Source organism: Salarias fasciatus, chromosome 20 (assembly GCF_902148845.1).
Source record: "Salarias fasciatus chromosome 20, fSalaFa1.1, whole genome shotgun sequence".
Taxonomy (NCBI): Eukaryota; Metazoa; Chordata; class Actinopteri; order Blenniiformes; family Blenniidae; genus Salarias; species Salarias fasciatus.
Window position 1 is genome coordinate 9196653 of NC_043764.1, and position 20634 is coordinate 9217286.

At 41.4% G+C, this 20634-nt stretch overlaps 3 protein-coding genes across 3 annotated transcripts; 2 read left to right on the forward strand and 1 right to left on the reverse strand.

The window, feature by feature from the left end:
* Nucleotides 1-643: 643 nt before the first annotated feature.
* On the forward strand, nt 644-18770 carry mad2l2 (mitotic arrest deficient 2 like 2). The gene is made up of 10 exons (XM_030119588.1): nt 644-654; nt 2411-2423; nt 15068-15115; nt 15316-15434; nt 15518-15589; nt 15663-15763; nt 15877-15971; nt 17259-17332; nt 17868-17960; nt 18054-18770. Exons 3-10 carry the CDS (start codon nt 15076-15078, stop codon nt 18090-18092), a joined length of 633 nt encoding a protein of 210 aa, XP_029975448.1. The 5' UTR covers nt 644-654; nt 2411-2423; nt 15068-15075; the 3' UTR covers nt 18093-18770.
* Nucleotides 673-7412, forward strand: LOC115408704 (solute carrier family 35 member E2A). The gene is made up of 9 exons (XM_030119583.1): nt 673-974; nt 3027-3456; nt 4047-4182; nt 4275-4402; nt 4657-4777; nt 5118-5171; nt 5260-5332; nt 5417-5562; nt 5759-7412. The coding sequence occupies exons 2-9, from the start codon at nt 3177-3179 to the stop codon at nt 5985-5987; spliced, it is 1167 nt and encodes a 388-aa protein (XP_029975443.1). The 5' UTR covers nt 673-974; nt 3027-3176; the 3' UTR covers nt 5988-7412.
* Nucleotides 9666-12888, reverse strand: slc25a45 (solute carrier family 25 member 45). Its single transcript, XM_030119587.1, has 7 exons — nt 12761-12888; nt 12533-12594; nt 12402-12445; nt 12248-12319; nt 11796-11972; nt 11092-11326; nt 9666-10893 (listed from the first exon to the last, which is right to left on the reverse strand). Exons 2-7 carry the CDS (start codon nt 12567-12569, stop codon nt 10613-10615), a joined length of 846 nt encoding a protein of 281 aa, XP_029975447.1. The 5' UTR covers nt 12570-12594; nt 12761-12888; the 3' UTR covers nt 9666-10612.
* Nucleotides 18771-20634: the final 1864 nt, after the last annotated feature.

Here is a 20634-nt window from a genome sequence, read left to right on the forward strand (position 1 = left end):
TGTACCAACAAAATAAGTAACTTTTTTGTTGGTTAATTGAGCAATTTTTATAATTTGCTGTCAAAATGGCTTAGATATTGCTCACCTGATGTGATTTTTAAAGGTAGCAAATTTAAATGCAGCAATGTGTGTCAGTTTATGACAATATGCATTTGTCAGAAGGTGAATAAAGCCAGTGATTATTTGAATGGGAGTCCTGATGTTGCTGTAACTTGTGGTGAATGAAGAGTTTTTCCCTCAGTGTTGTGGGATGATTTCCTGATATGGTTTGAGTTTCCATGAAAATTTGGAAGAAGAGAAAGGAAATGTGGTCCTGGCTGAACAGAAACTTCCACCCAGATATAAATTCGGATTTACTGAATTCCTCTTAATAATAAAAACACTTTCGTTTTGTTATTATTCCTGAATTGAATATAGATTTGAAATTGCATCAAATATGCTTTACCGGAAGCAGTGTTTATGTCGAGTGAATAAAATAATTTCCCTGAAATATTACTCTACAAAAACAGTTGAAGTAGCTTATATATTCTTCATTTTTTTTCTAAATTATTTTAGAGGTTATGTAGGAGTTGTGTGGATTTAATAACTCTTGGATTTCACACCTTCGTTAGTAGTTGTCATTTATTTTGAAGGCGCCTCCTTGTTGTGTTTCCGGTCGGTGTTAGCCCGTTAGCAGCCACGTCTCTCCGGGTCAGGTGCACACAGACAGCCATGCACGAAGCGGGCGCTCGGCACAGGGCTGCGGTCTGACAGAACATCCCCGGGTTTCAGTGTGGAGCATGGCCGGGAGGGCTGCAGGCCGAGCCGGCGACTCCCCGTCCCGTCCCCCGGTGCAGCAGCGGACAGCGGCCGCTAGCTAGCGTCGGTGCGGAGCTTCCTCTTCTGGAGCAGCTGCTGCCTTTGTTTATGTTTACCCCTCCTCTGGATGAAAAGTCTTTAGCTGCTGCCTTATTCCTCCTCAGTCCACACCAGAGGTAAGACATTGTGCCGTCTTTACGTTACCTTTTTTACACCAGCATGTCCTCACTTGTCATAATTGCTCTCATTGTGTTCTTTGTTTACACCCCTGAAGATGTGAGATCAGCTTCAGGTTTCAGTAACATGACCTGAAATGATCTTATGTGAAAACCCCCTGATGTCACCTCTAAAATGCTCATTATATGAAAATGTGCTGATCGAATATGACACACTGTGTACTGTTAACAGGCTGAATATTAAATCACTGTCAGAAGAGCGTGACAAAGTACACTAAATCTGACAGGCTGGGGAGGTTAAATGAGATTTTATTTACCCGGTGAGTAGACAGACTCCAACTCGTTAAAGAATATGCCTGAAAACACTGTCACATTAAAAGCAACTCGATGTATTCAGTCATGTAGGCAAGATGAAGTTTAAACATGCATGTAAATGAGTAATAGAAAGAGATCCCAGTGGATTTGACTGGTTGATCTACTGATCAAACTGGAATTCCCACACACCAACAAGCTTTGAAAGAAATGGTCTGTTAAAGAGAAAATATCCACAAAATGTCATGTTTCTTCACTCAGTAACAACTTGATGCCACCAAATTGTGCAGGAGACCGTCCCTGACCACATTTTGACCTGATTGTTTTGCACTGAGCAGCTTTTTATAAACTGCAGCATGCTTAAGGGTGTGGTGCTTAAGTGTACTATAATCTGATGGCTACTTCCAGTGGGACATTGTGTCATGACAGAAAGCTCAAACAATCTCAAGCTGTATTCGTGAGCATGGCAACAGTCTCCATAGTTATAAGATATTCACCCTCTATAGCACCTTTTGGATACAGTGGAACAAGATATTCCCATAATGGAAGTACAGCTGAAAAAAAGGCAGCAACTATATGATTCTATCATGTCAGTATGGAGCAAAATCTCTGAGGAACGTTCTCAGAATCGTGGAAGCTAGAAATGTAGTGTTTATCAAAAAAAAAAAAAAAAAATCAAATGAAGATCAGATCTGCTGGTAAATATGCTCTCCTTTTGAATTTACTGTGATACTGTTTCCTTTATTTCACTTGAATCTGTGGTTCCCAAGTGTGAGAGATAAGAGCAGACGTGACTCCCGTATTGCTTCTGCAAAAGAATTCCTTTTTCCAGCAGAAACACATTGAGGGTAAAACAAAAATATTCCAACAGAACATTAGTGGATCTGTTTCCGAGTATGGAAACTTGTTGAAAACCAATCACAAAGATAAATTATAAAGACAAATTATATAGCTGTGGGTAAGCCTGATCCCCCTGTAGAGATAATTACACTGATTGGTGGTTCATAGCTCACTGGCAGCTGACCAAACCACTGTGAGACATGTGAGAAAGTGCTCAATGTCTTGTAGCTTTAGAACACATTAATTATCATTATTCATGCAGAGTTTGGTCTACTACCATTGAGTGTTTTTTTTTTTGTTTTGTTTTGTTTTTTGTTTTTTTTACCCATAATCCCTGGACACGGTGGTGAGGTTGACTGATGACTTTAGATTTGACAAGTATGTGTTGTATTTTTTGGCTGGATTAGGCTGCAGCCAGATGGAACTGGAGTCTAAAAGAAGCTGTTAGAGCAGACAGAGGAGCAATTATCCCCATGACAATCAACGCAGGATGGAGGTCACGTTTCTCAGCTCCACCTTTCATGCTTTCATTTTGAATCTGGCAGCTTTCTTTCTCTGGTGAATGTAATTCAAGCTTGTTGACATTCTTTTGCCTTTATCTGCAATGTTGTTTCACTAAACTTTGAACCACCATTATCAGATATGACACGGCTGGAAAGACAACAACTTGACTGATGCATCGCAGAAATGGAAAGGCCTTGAAGCCGTCTATCATAGCATCAAGAGAAATGAGGAGGATTTATGACTCTGAACTCTTCACTTTTCCTACTTTTTTTTTCATTTTAATTGACAAAACAGGCCTTTTTTTTTTTCATTAAAAAAATTCCTGATTTTGTATGTTCATGGGATTGGGCTGGCCTTGGCTGTATCCGCTGAAGAGCATCTTTCTTCTTTCCACAGTGAGTCCAGTGTGTAACCATTCCGGATCCATCAGAACGATGAACTAAACCTCCCAGACTGTCCTCATCTCCTCATCTCCCCTCTCACAACCTGCTTATCGTCTCCCCCGGGTCGGGACCCCCCCCCCTCCCCGGCTGCAGGCCAGGCGTGATGCCGGGCAGCAAGCAGGCCGCCGGCCACCCACTGTGGCGCCTCCTGTCTCCGTTCCGCACCCGGCAGGAGCGGGTGGTGCTGGCCCGCAGCGAGAGCCTGCCGGGGGAGCAGGTGCTGAAGATCACCGTCACGGAGACCACGGTGATCGAGGCGGAGTCCGGCGTGTGGAACTGGCGCTCCATGTCCTACCTGGGCCTGTGGTACTTCTTCAGCTTCTGCACCCTGTTCCTAAACAAGTACATCCTGTCGCTGCTGGAGGGCGAGCCCAGCATGCTGGGTGAGGACAAAGGAAAACACACCCACACCGTGTATCATAAGAAGGTGTTTTATTGCTCCTGATCATTTCTAAATTAGGTCTTGTTTGCTGTGGTGATAAACAGGCTGACATTTGAAACCAGGACTCTTCCTGGACTTTGATATTTGCAGATTGATCTGTTGCAGTGAGCAGGCAGAAGGAAAGCTGTGTGAATGAGAAGGGTTAGCCAGCTGTATGCGTTCGCTGGTGTGAAGCACTTTGATTTGCCTCTTTGTTGAAATGCGCCATACAAGTAAACCTGCCTGGATTTGCATAACACTAGCGAGAGCAGCTGTGCCGCTTGGTTTAGAGGCAGGCGGTGGCACTGATTAAAGGACAGGAAGCTGATTTTATTGAGATTATAATTCAAGAATGAGTGATTTAGATGGACAGCCTCACGTTGGCCTAGAGGAGGACACTGAGGGTTTGTGAAGGGAGGACATGCAGTCAGAGGATATGAAGGAAGTTGGGCTGAGATGGACGCAGATGAGCAGCTGAAAGATGATTGTTTTCAGGACTAGTTGAATTTGGTTAGGATTAAAGTAATGGTTGAACTTTGACCTGCCTCCTAGGTGCGGTTCAGATGCTCTCCACCACCGTCATCGGCTGTGTGAAGATGTTCGTGCCCTGCTGCCTCTACCAGCACAAGTCCAGAAGCGAGTATCCGCCCAACTTCATCATGATCATGCTGTTTGTGGGCCTCATGAGGTGAGTGTGTTTGTCTCTCTGAGAATTCGAGATTTAAATATTGTCATGTCTACAGATGTGAAATATCCAGCACGGGTGTGTTTGTTTGTCAGGTTCACCACCGTGGTTCTGGGCTTAGTGAGTCTGAAAAATGTGGCCGTGTCCTTCGCCGAGACGGTGAAGAGCTCGGCGCCAATTTTCACTGTCATCATGTCCAGACTGATCCTCGGAGAGTACACCGGTAAATCCCCTCTGTACACTGAAGCTGTGCACCTAAATTCCACAAGGTTACTTGACACATTGCAAACTTTAACACACTTATCTGTGTGCCAAGCTGAAAGCTCCTGTCCTGTTTCACAACATTGTGTCTCACATCGGACAGCATCAAATATCAGGATGTTTTCATTCTGAGTGGAGAACTGGAGATCTGTCAGAGGTTTGGTTTAGAGGAAATAGATTTTCATTGTTCCTGCTATTTGCGCCGTGACGTTTCAGGGCTGTGGGTGAATCTGTCCCTGTTCCCGGTCATGGCCGGCCTGGCCCTCTGCACAGCCACCGAGATCAGCTTCAACATGCTCGGCTTCTCCGCCGCGCTCTCCACCAACATCATGGACTGGTACCACAGCGCTCAGCTTTTCTTTTTCTTTCACATTTTTACCCTTTACTGCAGTTCTCTGCAGTGTAAATGTCATATTGGCCTGAAATCAAGTTCTTCCACCATTTATAACTTAACAGTGTTAAAATAGGACACATCTCCCACCTGATTTCACATCCTGCACATCACGAAGTGTGTTGTCCTACAATAATGCTGTATCAGGTTCCAAACTTCATGCAGTCCAGACTGAATCATTTTCAGTGTATTTGACCCTACTTGTTTTAAAACTTTGTGTAAACTTTGACTGTTGCTAATGTAGAAGAAGAAGGGCGGCGTCTTATCAGTGTCTCTCTCATCTCAGCTTGCAGAACGTTTTCTCCAAAAAGCTTCTGAGTGGAGACACGTACAGATTCAGGTAAAAGACGGCGACGCCTCCTGTTTATAAGAGCAGCGGTAGACAAACGGCTTTAATCCAAATGATTCTTTCTTTCTTTTTTCCCCAGCCCTCCAGAGCTGCAGTTCTATACAAGTGCAGCAGCGATCATTATGCTCATACCTGCCTGGGTCTTCCTCTTGGTAGGTCAGCGCACAACTCAACTGCTCAGATTCACACTTGCTTTATAGTTGTAAACATTTCCTGTTGTTCCCCTCGGCCTTCAGGATTTTCCGGTTACAGGGAAGAGCGGCCAGAGCTTCATCTTCAGCCAAGACATCATGCTGCTGCTGCTCTTCGACGGCGCCCTCTTCCACCTGCAGAGCGTCACTGCCTACGCTCTGATGGGACGGATCTCTCCTGTTACATTCAGGTAGGATAACAGAACGTCTGGTCGGGTCCACAAATGTTTGAGCATTTAGACTGAAGCTCTTTTGAATGTAGTAGATCACATGTTGCATTAAAGCAGAGGTTTGCAGGCCAATCCCTGGGTGCAAGCTAATAATTTAGGTAATTAAGTTGTGTAATTATGTATTGCAGACACAATAACGACTGTAATTGGTCCTCAGTGTGGCCAGCACGGTGAAGCACGCCCTGTCCGTGTGGCTGAGCGTCATCGTCTTCAGTAACCAGATCACCATCCTCAGCGCCACCGGCACCTTCCTGGTCTTCATCGGCGTCTTCCTCTACAACAAGGCCCGGCAGATCCAGAGGGAAACCCTACAGGCCATGGCGGCCGAGCAGAACCACAAGCCGCTGCTGCAGGAGCAGGACTTCCAGTCCGCTCAGCCAAACTGATGGCAGGAGGACGACCTCTTATGACGGTTCAGGATCGGCACACTGTGGCTGGAGGGGTTCTACTGAGCGCCGCCCTCTTTTCTTAACGTAAACTGTGGTTACAGTTAGGGGCAGTCTGTAATAATCCTGTGGAATAGGAACAATAGTCTTTTTGTTTAGGTTTCCGTGGTGTGTTGACTCCAACCGTCACTCATCCTGTTTTGTTACATTGTTTATTTTTAAAAGAAGAAGCTCAGGGCGTCTCTCAGCTTTCATTCCAGAGTGAACTGGTTTGTATCTCGACTGTGGTAAAGCAGCTGCTAATTGATATCCGTCACTTTTAGATTTTTTTTTTTTAGATTGCATTGGTAGGAGATGAATCGAGACGCTGCTCGCAGCCGAACGTGTGAAGAAGGTACCGATGCCTTTTCAGAGACTCATCCTGCCAAAGCTTCGACTGGCTGTTTGACACATGAACACGGTGTGAAACATTCAAAAGCCACATACTGCATTCTGGGAATGCTCATCCTCTATTAGTTATTTTTATAGTTATTTTTGTCCTTCATGTTTTGTTTGGAAAGTGAAAAGCCACAGATTGAACAGAGCAGCCTGAATGTTTCTTGCAGGAGAAGATTCATTACGATGTGGCTAAATGCTCCATGATTCGCTATAAAACACAATTTTGAAATAAAGTTTGAGCTTTTGGCGTCAGGCCACTTTATCTAAAGGTAATCTGACTTTTTTGACTAGCCAAGTTTTAAAGTTCTAACAACACTGTAGGGTACAGCTAAGCCTGCTTGGTGAATTCTGCAACATTTAGTTTTTACAGCTTTCATATAAAACAAACTGCATGGCAAATTAAAACCTGCGCTGTAATAACCCCTGTAACAGATTCATAGTCGTCCTGCTGCTGCAACGTCTGCTTTCCGTTCATCTTCTTGTCGTCTGGGTCTCGTTTCTGAGCAGAAAGTGGAACTTCCTCTGCCTTCAGTCACATCAGCGTCGCGTTGCCAAAACCAGCCGCCTGGTGCCAATAAGCCTGTTCGCTTCGACATGTTTGTCTTAATCACTGTCTGTCTCAAGCCTTCAATGAACTCTTGACTTTCTGTGCAGATTTTTGTGCCTCAACAAGCATAAAGTGTCTTTTCTTACATGTTTTCTATGACATTTCCATCCCAAGTGGTTCTTCCTTTGTGTTTGAGGATTTATTTCTCAGCTATATGAAGCTAAATATGTGTGGGTTATGATTTATAACCTCTGATAAAGGAGTTTATCTTTTTATGCTAATCATCTGTGTTACGTTTTGGAAAAGCAGCTTCAGTAGACGACTTGAAACAAGCAGATGTCTTTTTTTAAGGGTCCAAGAATGTGGAAGTAATGATGAACTGTGAGTTAAAAGTTGTAAAATACTAATGAGGATGTCAATGATGTGTAGTGGACACTGTGCAGAGAAATTAAAGTATTTTGTTTTCAGCTTGTGGTGTGAATTTATTGACGGTGATTCCTTCACCACGGTCATTTTTTTTTTTGCAGAGTTCCCGAGTGTGATTCCTGCTTTTTGCCCAGAATTAGTGTGGATCGCTTCCAAACTTCAGCTGCAAACTGAATTTGGGGAAATTACTTCTAGTTTCAACATGCACATGAGACGTAGGTATGGTTGTGCAGAGTGTCTTTTCCCTAAAGGCCGCCATAGCTGATGTCTTTGTATTATCCTGATCGTGCAAGGCTACTCAAATACATTTTACGACAGTAATTTTAAGAGCTTGATGAAAAGCGATTCCAAATTGCAGACCATGGGTGCTACAGACCAGGCCTGAAAAGGTGTCACAGCACCATCCTGTGGTGAGGAGTGATTTCATCTCCCTGTCAACAGCACAGCAAGGAGACATTCCTGAAATACAACTGAAGAACTACTCTAGGTTTTTTTGTTGTTGTTGTTCATTAAGAGATCTATTTTTCTGTTGTATTGGATAAGAATGATTTTACCTGTCATGATCTTACTCCAGGCAGCTGATATAACATTATGTTCACTGTAATTTTGCTTGTTATAAATTGTGTGGAGTATCCCTGCTTGAGTTCAGGTCACGGTGCTTTGTTACAGAGAGGTATTGTTATCATATTTTATGTGGTGCTCAAAGTGGCTAGCTGTGCATTTCAGAGTCCAATTTAAGATTCTTTTATTTGTTTTTAGATCTCTGAATGCTTCACCCCTACACTCCTGCTCGGTGCCTCAGATCAGCTGATCAGCTGTTCCTGGAGGTGCCGAGGTCCAAGCGTAAGCTCAGAGGGGACAGAGCTTTTTTTTGCTGCAGCCCCTCGACTGTCCATTTTTAAGAAAGATCTTAAAATACATTTTTACTCACTGGCTTTCAACTCAGCCTGAGACATTCTGTTTGACTCTGTGAGGCTCGTCTCTCCTTCATTAAATCAAACCGGCTCTGTCATCCAAGACTCTCTTCCAGCAGAACTCTCCATTGACAGACCTGACGATTTGAAAACAGCTGATGGAGCCACTACGAACCAAAAACTACAGCAAATCAATCTGTACTTTCTCCTATTTCTCCGTGAGTTGTAGGGAGAGAGTTTATGAATTGGAAGGCGACAGGCTTTGAGTCTCTGATCCTCCAGCATTTCCTGAAAGTTTCATCGTATGTGTTGTAAAAAAAACCTGAACTTTTTCCATTATAATTCACTCTACTGGCTGAGGTGATTCCTCTGGGATGTTCTCAGTATTTTCTCTTCAAAATGGAGCAAATTTAATATGAACAATATAAGTTTGCCGAGTCTACAAAATAAACAGTCTGTCAAACTACGAATTGTACGAACTGTCACTGTGTAAATTCTGCTTCCAAGAGCCGTGACGTTTTCTCTTCCCGTTCCCATGACAGCTCCTGCCAGAAAAAAAAGGCCATGAATGCACTTAATAGATAGATGAAAACATACAAGGCCAGTAATACTGGAAAAACCATAAATAAAGTCCCAACGTTTTCCGCTGTTAGTCTACAAATCAGGAGTATCAGTAAACTGAGAGTTAAAACGGCACTTTCATCCTGTGGTTGAGTCCAACTTCTGAGTCCCCTCTGTTTACAGAAACAGCTGGCTCCACCAGAGATTTAAAGACCTTAATTCATGCATTTGTCTCTTGTGGACTGGACCGCTGTCATTTTTATTCAAAATATTGCTGCTGGACCGCATCAGTCCAGTTATCATGCTTCCTGAAAGGACTTCCTGTCTGTTAGATACAAATCTCTGAATTACAGAACTTAATGTGCTGCACTGTATCATTAATTCCTTTTTCTTTTACACTACTATTTTAAGGAGTGTCTTTTCATTCGCATTTTAAATGTTAAAAACCTATTATTTTCTTGTTTTTTTTCATTCACATTTCTCACTGCTTGTGTCAATTGTACAAGTTTGTTAATTCTACTTTGGAACCTTAGAAACTGCTCTGTCTGGTCTTTCATTCATACATTAATAAAGCTTAAAAGTTTGAATTAAGCACAGTTAATAGATCAGTATTGAAGATCTTTAGCATAAAGTGTGAAGTATTTGTTCCTTCTATTTAAAACAAAATGAATCCTAACGAATGAGTTCATAATCAAATGACACAGTGGCTGAAAATGAGCTCAGGTTAAACACCTTAATGACGAAGACCAAATCATTTTCCATCTGTTCATTCATTTTATTTCTCACTGCCATTCATGTATACGTTCAGTTATTGGAGAAATGAGGTCTTTAATATACAAAAACTTGAGTAAAAACTTTTTTTTTTTTCCTAAATGCAGCAGCTGTGTATTTTACATTCACAGTTTTAGGTCAAGTGGGGAACATTTCTCAGCAAACCTGAGCAGTTCTCAGATCTGTTCAGTTTTAACCTTTCAAGTGACAAAACATGTAACTTACAATGTTTTCAGGAGTCACTTTAAAGCATGTTCAAGTTTCTGGTACTAAATGCATTGGTGTTGTTAATTACAGACAATCACAGGTTAAAAAAAAGGCGGTTTGGACTGTTGCTCAGAATATGATCAATTATAAAATTAAATTTTTTATTTTATTTTTTTTTTATTTAGTCAGAATTTTTATGCCACAGCTGATCTAATATGTGTTCTTACGGAACAATCATCTCCTTTTATTCTTAGTCATACTTAAATAGTCAAAACCAGAGTGCTAATGTGTAGCCATAAACGCATTTTATGAGAAATATACTTTTCTTTTCCTTTCATTCAACTGTCGCAGCTGGCTTAGCGTGTCAGAACACACACGTCCTGTTCAGAGAGCCCTCTTCAAACAGCGGTTATCACCTGCTGCCTCAGAGAAACTTTATTCCTGGTTGAAAATTCCTGCGGCAGGGGTTGTGAGTGTGGCAGATTGTGTGTTAGATATGTGGCCTGTTGAGACATGTAGATAAAGGACATACCAGCTTAGATCGCTGGATAACGTCTCCTCACCTTTAACACTTGCTGTAAAATAACGGATTCAAATCAAGTGAGAAAAGCATCAGATTCAGACTTTACAGTCTGAATACAACTAAAGTAAAAAGTGTGTGACCGCCCTGGCCCACAGTTGTGTGTGTGTGTGTGTGTGTGTGTGTGTGTGTGTGCGTTTGTGTGTAAAAAGCTCCACTAAATAACACTTGATCTTGGATTTCATCTTTCAGGCGGACAGAAGATCTTCATGAGGCTCTCGTAGCTGAGGAAAGTGACGGCGTTGACGGGGAAGGCCCTCAGAGAGTTCAGTAGGAGGCCTTTGAAGAAGACCCTGGGCCCTTCCTCCTTCAGGCTCACCCTCATGCAGTGCAGGACGCCGCTGTACACGCGGCCGCCGGCCCCGGACATCTGGAGCCGGGCTTTCACCATGTCCATGGGCGTGGCGAAGGCCCAGGTAACCACGCCCGCAATGCCGCCAGCCATCAAGATGGCAAAGGTCCCTGGGAGAGAAAGAACAAAATGACTTAAAAAGTTGTTTCAGTGGGTCTTAGTTCTAGTCAGTGTGAAGTTTGCATGTTCTTTCCTCCCACAGTCCAAAAACATGCATTTAAAAGTGAATCAGTAACTTCGGAGTGAAAGTGTGCGGCTGTCTGTCTCTGTGTTTGTTTTAAAGAAGATGAAAGGATGAACGTTCTGACCTGGCTGCTCGCCGCTCTTGGTCAGAGCTTTACGGGTGACCTCGTAAGGCAGGAAGTAGAGTCCATAGCAGGGTACGTCTCTGAGGGCCAGGGCCAGCCCTCCTCGGTACAGGCCCCGGAGCCCCCCCTCCTTCAGGATGACGGTCACACAGTGAATGGGTCCGCGGTACCGCTCGGCACTGGTCTGGCCCTGCAGACGAACCTTCACCAGGTCGATGGGCGCACAAACAAACACCTGAAAGCATATTGAGCACAGAGTTTTTCACCAACTGGATAAATCTTACTAGTAATTTGAAAATGTGTTTTCTTCGCCTTCAGTGGAATTGGACATTTAACAAAACATTTCTGTACCTTTTCCAACTTTTAAAGAATTTCAAAGTCATTAAAATGTCGATAAAACATCCATTTGTATTTAGCGCACATCCTTCATTAGACAGTTCTTACAGCAAACCTGCTGGGATGTTACATCAGACATTAGCAAAACTCTCTGTCGCCCTCTGGTGGTCACACAAAACACCATCTGAATATTGACTGACTTATTTATATGCAGCGTTGTTTGTATAAATAAAACTTTCAAATAAAAGCTAGAAAAACAAAATTACAGGCATGTTCTAGCTGTATGTAACTGCAAACTCTCAGAAAAGCAATTTTCATGGTAGTTTTCATCAGGAGATTGATGGGAGCTGCTCGTGGGCAGATCTTACCTGCACCAGTCCAGAGAAGCAGCCGGCAGTGAAGATGTGTCCAGCAGAGGCAGAGCCGCCGCTGCGTCTGCACTGAGACAGGTAATATAAAGCATTGCTGTAAGATCCAAAGACCACCGAGTTAATGAGGCCAGTGGTCAGCACCGGGAACGCCATGCCCTTGAAGAATCCACGCAGCTGGAAGGGAAGAGAGGTCAATCTCCTGATTAGGACCAAATACTGAAGAGCACACGTGGTTCAACTGTTTAGCGATCTAATCCACTTTCCAAAAACAAACAATTTATCCACTGGTATAAATGTTACATTTTAGTTAAAATCAGTGTTTGAGAAACTAGATGACTGGCTGGACACAAGCCACAGATTTCTAATAAATATCCTCGTTTTCAGCATCATAATCATCCAGCCTGCTGCTGTGAAGTGTGAAATATTTCACTGTGCTATCTCACACCTACCCCTTCATTAGTATATGTTTTGGCCACACAGTGAAATATTCCTTTATACACAGACTGGGCTTGCAGACGCACCTAGGAGTGAAAAACACAGTCAGGTGAAGCAAGATCAACTCATTCAGTCATATCTATGGTTTATTTTAGTGTTTCATTTAACCTTCACTGTGTCTAATGGATGCCCAACTGCAAGCCCCACTGCACCTGCAATAATAAACACTGAAATGTTAGTTCTTCACATGCATACAGAGGCTACTGCTTCTTTATGATTTTATTATTGTTGTTGTTTACCTGAAATACTGCCTGCGACGAATTCCAAAAAAGGCATGTTTCTGTCACAATTTCAACGAGATCTGAGAGCGCAAGAAGTTGTTCCGTGAAGATGTTTTACAACAGAAGAAACTCAAACTGTCCAATACTTGAGTATAGCACGTAAAACCGGTCACGTGGTTCCACGTGGAGGTTTAGATGGGATGCATTATAGGAAGATGACCGGAATGTTAAATGAAACGACCTTACCTGGAGAGAGAGACGGAGAGTCAGGTCATTGTGACCATGCATGCTGGTTATAAAGCTTATCTCGTTGCTCCCAGCAGTGATCTTTGAGTCGTGGAGTGAAGCTGCAGCTCAGAGCAGACACGTCCTGTGCAGCTGTGCAGCCTGCCACAATAACGCCGGACAGAGGACCGGATCCGAGATCCGAGGGCCTTCTGCATCATCAACACTCTGATCGAGAACTAAATACATTGTCATTATACCAGGCAAACCGGGATTTAGATATTTCTTTCAAATGTATTTTTTTATACAGAAAAAAAATTCAAAGTTTTATTTTTTCTAATAATTGTAGGTTTTTTTGGGGTTTTTTTTTTTGTAATGTAGAAAAAAATTCCCTTCCCTTTAATTCATTTTTACATGCTATTTCCAAGTGAGTGGGGAAAATCCTTACTTATTTAAAAAGAAAATAATACATTTTGGGATTAAATTATCATATTTGAATTTATTTATTTATTTATTTATTTATTTATTTATTTATTTATTTATTTATTTATTTATGTAATTCCCATCGTGTTTATTTTATATGTTGACATCAACGTAAGGTAATAAAACTTTATATCAACTGAAATTAATTGTAGAATAAAATAAATAATCTATATACATATGATACAAATTCAATATTTCATAGTGTGTGTGTTAAAGTGTGCTGTTGTTTTCTGTGTGAATTTCTTTAAAAAAAAATTTAGAAGAGTAGGCTAAATTACATCAATAAAACTATATTATACACAGATTTATTTCGTTAATAAACGTTAATAAAACGCGAATGAATTCATTACTGGACCAATCAAACCCATCTTTTTTTTTTTTTTTTTTTTGAGGGGGCAGGGTGAGTATTATATTGTTTAGCCCTGATGTTTTTTGGGAATATGATGTGCAAATACTTAAATCCATCCTTATTTTCTTCAGTTGAAGCTTCTGTTACAGAGCTTCAGTGTAAAGACATTTTTCCAGTCGTGCCGTTTTATTCTGAAGGAAAAATCGCGTCATTTCCTATCATGCTGTTTTAACTGGTTTGCTCTTACTGCAGAAAATCTTTTGTTCAGTTCCGTGAATAAGAATTCCCTCTTATTTTTTTTCTCCAGTCTGCGTCAGACAGGCCCCCTGAAACTGAAGGGATTACTTTCAACTATCCAAGATCTCTGTTGCACTGTCTATGAAAAAGGTTTTGTGGTTTGGATTTTAAAACCTGCAGTAATTTTCTGTTACTGAGTTTCAAATGTGCTGAGTACATCACACAGGCATAATAGAATTGGAAAAAAATAGAAATATGGTTAAAAAAAAACTTTAAAAATCTCTGCGTTGAATCTTAATAAAACTTGACTGTAAATATTTGCAAAACTCATGAATCCATATTTTATTTTGTTAAGTGAGACAACGTGTCAGAAGTTGAAACTGAGGTATCTCACCATTTCAAGGAAAATGTTATCTCATTTTGAAGTTGATGGCAGCAAAACGTCTCAATAAAGTTGGAACAGCTCAAACAAAAGCTGGAAGAGTATTTAAGGAGCAGCCAACAAGGTTTACTCAGTGTTCCCAGAGTCCAAAGAAACAAGGTGAGGTGAGTTCCTACGCTCTTCACCTGGTGAACAATTAACTCATTTCTGCTGGTAGACTCAGTTCTTTTAAACAAATACTTCCACAGAAGAGCTCGCAAAAACTTTTTCATGAGGGCCCTAGCACCAAGGAAGTGAAGGACCCTATATATAATGTAAAAAAAAACCCCTAAATATTTCATTTAATAAAGTAAACACATTCATCCTATTAATAAAAAACAAATACAGAATGGTTTGTAAAGACATTCATCTGGAGAAGCTTTAGGTTTTTCTTTTGTTATTTTTTTATCATATTCAAATGAATTTAAAAAAATGAAAAACAAACCCTGAAGACGAAGACCACAGGCTGTGTTGAAAACTGGATTTACTGTGTATTGTATTTAAGGTGATCAAAATAAAAAGTTTGGGACGTCATCGCTAATGGACGCAGCTTGTAAACAACGCGTGACGTCACTGCCGCGCGCCGCTAAGCTGTTTGGTAACGAGGGAGAAAAAAAGCCGCGTTTAGATTCTTCAAAAGGGTTATGAATAATTGTGGTATGTTGAATAAATATGTTTGGTAATTCGGTTATGTCGCAACCCGATGCCAACATGTACCACTACTTCCATTTTTAATAATTTAAACATCTTGGAAAGAACCCGGTGTTCACTTTCTACCGCCCTGAACCCGCTGAAAGAAAGGAAAGCTATTTCTCTCTCTTTTTTCTATTTCTTTGAGAAGCAGATATGACAACTCTAACTAGGCAAGACATCAATTTTGGACAAGGTAAGAAAACACACAACATGTTCAGCAGCCTCGATGTGACAATAAACTTAACCCCAGACATGCCATCACATGTTTTCCTCCTGCAACTGAGCACGAGGCGGTCTGTGATTTCTGCCATTAACATCGAGCATTAAAACTGATTTTAATACAGCATCAAAAGAACATATCTTTAAAAGTTTTTTCGTTCCTGTTTTCCTCAGTGGTTGCTGACATTCTCTGTGAGTTCCTGGAGGTTGCCATTCATCTCATTTTGTATGTCCGTGAAGTTTATCCCTCTGGGATATTTCAGAAGAGAAAGAAGTACAACGTCCCAGTGCAGGTACACACTAACCTGCGATTATCATATTGGTAAGGAATTGACCTGTATTTCTGTAATTCCCGATTTCTCCATGTGGTGTCTAGATGTCATGTCACCCGGAGCTTAATCAGTACATCCAAGATACTCTGCATTGTGTGAAACCACTCATTGAAAAGGTAAGCTCCGTCTCCTCAAGCTGTGTGCTTACTGCTACAACTGCTTGCTGAAGTCCTTTATTTTCCCTCCCAGAATGATGCAGAGAAGGTGGTCGTGGTCATCATGGACAAAGAGCATCATCCAGTAGAGAGATTTGTGTTTGAGATTTCACAGCCTCCACTGCTCTCCATCAGGTGTGACTATTAGAAGACTGCCAGTCAGTATAATGAAGAAAAAAAAAAGCTGAATTTCACTAATATTTTGTGGTTTGTCGTCGTGGCTGCTAACAGTTGTTTTGCTGTTTCAGCTCAGATACGCTACTGTCACATGTGGAGCAGCTGCTGCGGGCGTTCATCCTGAAGATCAGTGTGTGTGACGCTGTTTTAAATAATAACCCACCAGGTAACTTTACTGCTGATTACCTGAAGACAAGCTGCCCAAAAACATCTCCATCTGTGCAAAGCAGCACTGCTGTTACACTTAAAATGTATACTCAAGTGGAAATAACTAGTAGTGAAACATAGCACTCTTTTATCAATAGTGGCATTTTGAGTCAGTGTTTGTTTAAAATACATTTAAAGCACATTTCTCTGATAACCAATGCACGTTGAAAATCTATATTTAGTGATTAAAGCAGGAATTGTGTCTGTTATATTAAATTACTTTTTGGCCTCAGAAATGCAGCTCATGTGTTTGAATAAGGATCCAAATTGTCAGCATATTCAGTTTAAACTCATGATTTAAATTTTTTTCAAAATTAAAAATAAAAACAAAGCTACTAAAAACCTAAGTACTTACCAAAATACCACTTATTATCACCAGTCATATTTACGACAAGGAGCTGTGGCCAGGAATATGACGCATTTAATTTTTTTCTTTTAACTTTAATAGTGCAATGTCAGTGTATTTCATGTTCAACCATAGTTGAAATGACTTTTTGCCTCTCTTCACCTGTGAAAATGATAAAATGTTGATTTTAGGAAATTGACTTATTGGCCACACAGAATAGAGAAAAAGGGGCCCGTATGCCTAGTTTAGATTCATAGAATTCTCAAAGGTCCGACATGTAGACTTGATAGATAAATCAGGAATAAAGTTTCTTTAAAACCAGAAATGGCGATAAGATATCTATGAAAACTGGACTTGTTTGAATTTTCAAAGATTTTTCTCCCACATCCAAAAAAAAAAACATCATCAGTTATAAACTAAACGATGACCCAAAACTCAAAAATTTGTTTGTAAATAAATCTGACAGAAGCCATCAGAAGAAAAGTCTTATGAGCCCAGCTTCAATAACTTCAGATTATTTTGCTTGAGTCGCCCCTTCCCTCGTCTCCAAAACGCTGCTACATGACTACTAACTGAAGAACGTAGGAAGGAACCCATACCTCCCATCACTCCCTGCTCGGTGTCTCAGGTCAGCTGATCAGCTGCTCCTGGAGGTACCAAGGTCTGTCCATTTTTAAAACTAATCTTAAATCCCATTTTTATTACTCACTTTTAACCCAGCCTGAGCCTCTGCCCCTGTTTTTAATGTACGAATTGAGTCTTACTTTGGTTCAGCCGTCGTCGTTTCTGAACTGATATTTAAATAAAGTTGAGTTGAGTTAAAAGGCCTTCACGGATGAGAAGAAAAATGAAATGTGAATGGATAGAGCTTGATGTAACGCATTGTTTTCTTTGTCACAGGATGCTCTTTCACAGTACTAGTACACACCAGAGACGCTGCGACACGCAACATGGAGAAGGTTCAAGTCATCAAGGTGAGAGCTTTTCAAGGCAGAGCAGTATTAATGTTAACAAAATGATGTTGGAAAAAAATTAAGAGAAATAAAGGGAAAAAGTTGTGTCAGAGCAACAGGATATGAAATAATATAAAACCAACAGTAGAAAGTAACACAGCAACATGAATGTGTGTCCTCAGCAGTGGCCACTGATTCTGCCATGCAGACGAAACTGCGTCTCTTTACTTTTCACTTTTAACTTTTCCTGTGTGAAGACTATATGTTGATGCAGAACGCTGACGAGCTTCAAAATTGATCCGTAAACTCTTCGAATTATTCAAAAGTATGCAGAGAGCCAGTGGAAGGAGGCTGAAATCAATGTGCATTGATGGTTCTTAGAAACAGTGAGAAGTGGAGCTACTGCCTTCTTGACCAGCTGGAGAGACAGTAGAGTTCTAGGAGTCCAAATTTGAGAGAACATCTATGATCAAAACAGCGGTCCACTTCCAACTGCGGAACTGATGTGTGAATGCGTGACGACCACCTGCGTGATGGTGAGAATTTTCCTCTTCAGGACTTTCCGTGGATCGTCGCAGACGAGCAGGAGGTTCACATGCAGGAGCCTAAACTCATCCCGCTGAAGACCATGACGTCCGACATCGTCAAAGTGAGGACAAACATCCCACTGAACACTCCTGCCAAATTCTGTCATCCTGTGTTTCAGCGACGCCCCTAATGTCTTATATTGTCCCTCTGACAGATGCAGCTGTATGTGGAAGAGAGAGCCCAGAAAACCTGAAGCATTGATCAGTGACTGCTGCCGGAGCTGAGGAGAGCAGGATGCATGAGATCGAGAAGTGAGACGTGCAGCCACCCATCCCCTCACACATCTTCAAAACCGCTTTGTCCAAATTAGGGGAGAGTTTGAATCATTTCCCTTCCGGCGGTGTGAAGAGTTGCACTGACTTGTGTTCCATTGAAATGCACGAATGTAGTTTTGCTTTTATGGGCTTGTATTGTGTTTTGTTTGTTTGTTTGTTTTTAAATTCAGATTTCTGGTGATGATCGCAGTAAAGTTTTATCTCTATGACAATGATATTCCAGAGCAGATATTTAGAAGAGCAGATTACCAATATGAGTTTTATCATCCAAACCTATAGCTGTGAGTTGATCTCTTACTTGAATAAAATCTATATAGACCCCTCTATTTCTGTCTTCACCTCATGTTGATGTCTCTCTGTCCATCGTCCATGTTGTCTTTGCTGCGTTGCGCTGCTTGCATGCTGTCTGCAGTAGTCAGACATCACTGCATTTTGAATGGTTTACTTTGAGTTGATGTGCAATAATAAAAATCTCAGTGTGGTAATCTTTCCTTCTGTTGCACGATGGATGCAAAGTTGTGATGTTCCACTTATTTTACTGCTCAAAGTAACGTGATTTATTGGTGAAACTAATAAAAACTTGTTTTTAAAATGCATCAGCTGAATAAGTCGTCCTTCTAATAGCAGTTTTACAGCAGGAATGAACCAATTTGACGTCCAGTCTTGTCAACAAACGCCTCATGATGAGTGACCACAGCTGGAGCAGGGTTTTGGAATTTAGACAGTTTACACTATTTAAAGCTCTGAAGCTTTAAATAATTTAGCACATTTGCACAAGAACACATCAGTCTAAAATATTCACATTTAAACTGGTGAAGCAAAATCTTTAGGAAAATCAGAACATATCATCTTATGTGATGAAGATTAGAGATGTAACCATACAGTTACTCACACTTTTAACACTGAGGAGCAACAAACACACCCCAGACCTGACAGACTTGATTCAATCAATGTTGTCATTGCAGCAGGAAACAAAGCAGTGAATTACTTATGGGATTGTTGAATGGAATAATGTGGATTAATCTCAGCTGTAACATAAATATTAAAATGTAAGTCCATGCTCCCCTATGTGCACCGGTGGATGTAGTACCCTGTCAAGTATCCTATGATGTAGATGGACAGTAGTGCAGCCACAGCTCCCGATGCCTTCCCTGCGATGCCTCTGCTGCTGACACACTCTCTGCCGCCGAGCCTGCGATCGTGACAGAAAGAGGAGGTTATATAATCCCAGCAGTCACACACGGTTCCCGTCCCATCCGCATCTCCCCGGCCTCACCCCAGCACAGCAGCCCCCGCACTGTGGGCGCCCCCATTAAAGCGCTCGTACCGCGCGCTGGTGGCAGTGCTGGGCTCCATGTGGAGTGTCTCAGCTGGATTCAGGTCTCTGTCTCTCTGCTGGTTTTCAGCCTGGAGACATTAACCATGGGTCTTCAGTGCATCAGCAGCAAGTTACTGTGAAAAATGAAAAGAAATATTTTCTGTATGAGGTGCTGTATTTCTGACATAATTCAGTTCAACTGCTATATATAAGTTAAGTTATATGGCATTTGAAAGTAGTTTTGACACATTTATCATGGCAATCAAGAACGCACATTGACCTACAAACCTTTGGTACAATTGATTGCTTGATTACGATTCAACTCAGGTCTTTACTTATCAAATAAAATTTCTCCTCACCTGTTTGAACCTGAGTCAGTCTATGATCTGCTGAAAAAGGTCCTCTCCAGTCTTGTTACTTTGTGTGTGCTTGGTATGGGACCTTGGCCTGAGTCCAAATGTCCGCCAAGCTCAACAAGTCATAAAACCTTTTCACTTAATCAAGCTGTTGTGTCTCACATGTTTTGAGGTGTTTCTTCATGATAAAAACCTCTGTGATGAGTTCAGTTCCAATTTTCTCTGACAATGGGGCACATTTATGTGTTGATTGAGTGAAATACAGGCACGCCGTTGCTCAGCTGCTGTTTTCAGCCCTTTGAATTCAATGCAGAGCAGAAATGTGTCTCCTCTGCGGTCAGTCTCAGCTGTTTGGATACAAAGGCCTAAACTTATACCATGTACCCTCTATTTAAAAAAATAAAAGTCTTAAGAAGAGGACTGCAGTCATTCTGCAGTTATTCTCTCTGAGGTGAGATGAATATAAATGTTGTTCGCTGCTGCCACCCTATGACTCTGTATGCCTGCTGCAACGTTCCCGTTTATTTCCCTGACATATGGTGGCTTTGAAATGGTCTCTACTCGTACTGGCAGCTGGTCCAGGATATGTCCTGTCTTCAGCCGCCAGTCTGTTCAAGACCTCTGTGACTGTTTGGGAGGATTTGAGTGAAGCAAGTAAATGTATTTAATTTAAAAATTCTAACCATTAATTTAATTTGCTAAACAAATAGAGGAAGAAGGCTCTCACCCAGGAATATGGTTCCGCCTTTTGTCTGTGATTGGGATTTTTGTGTGTGTATGTGTGTA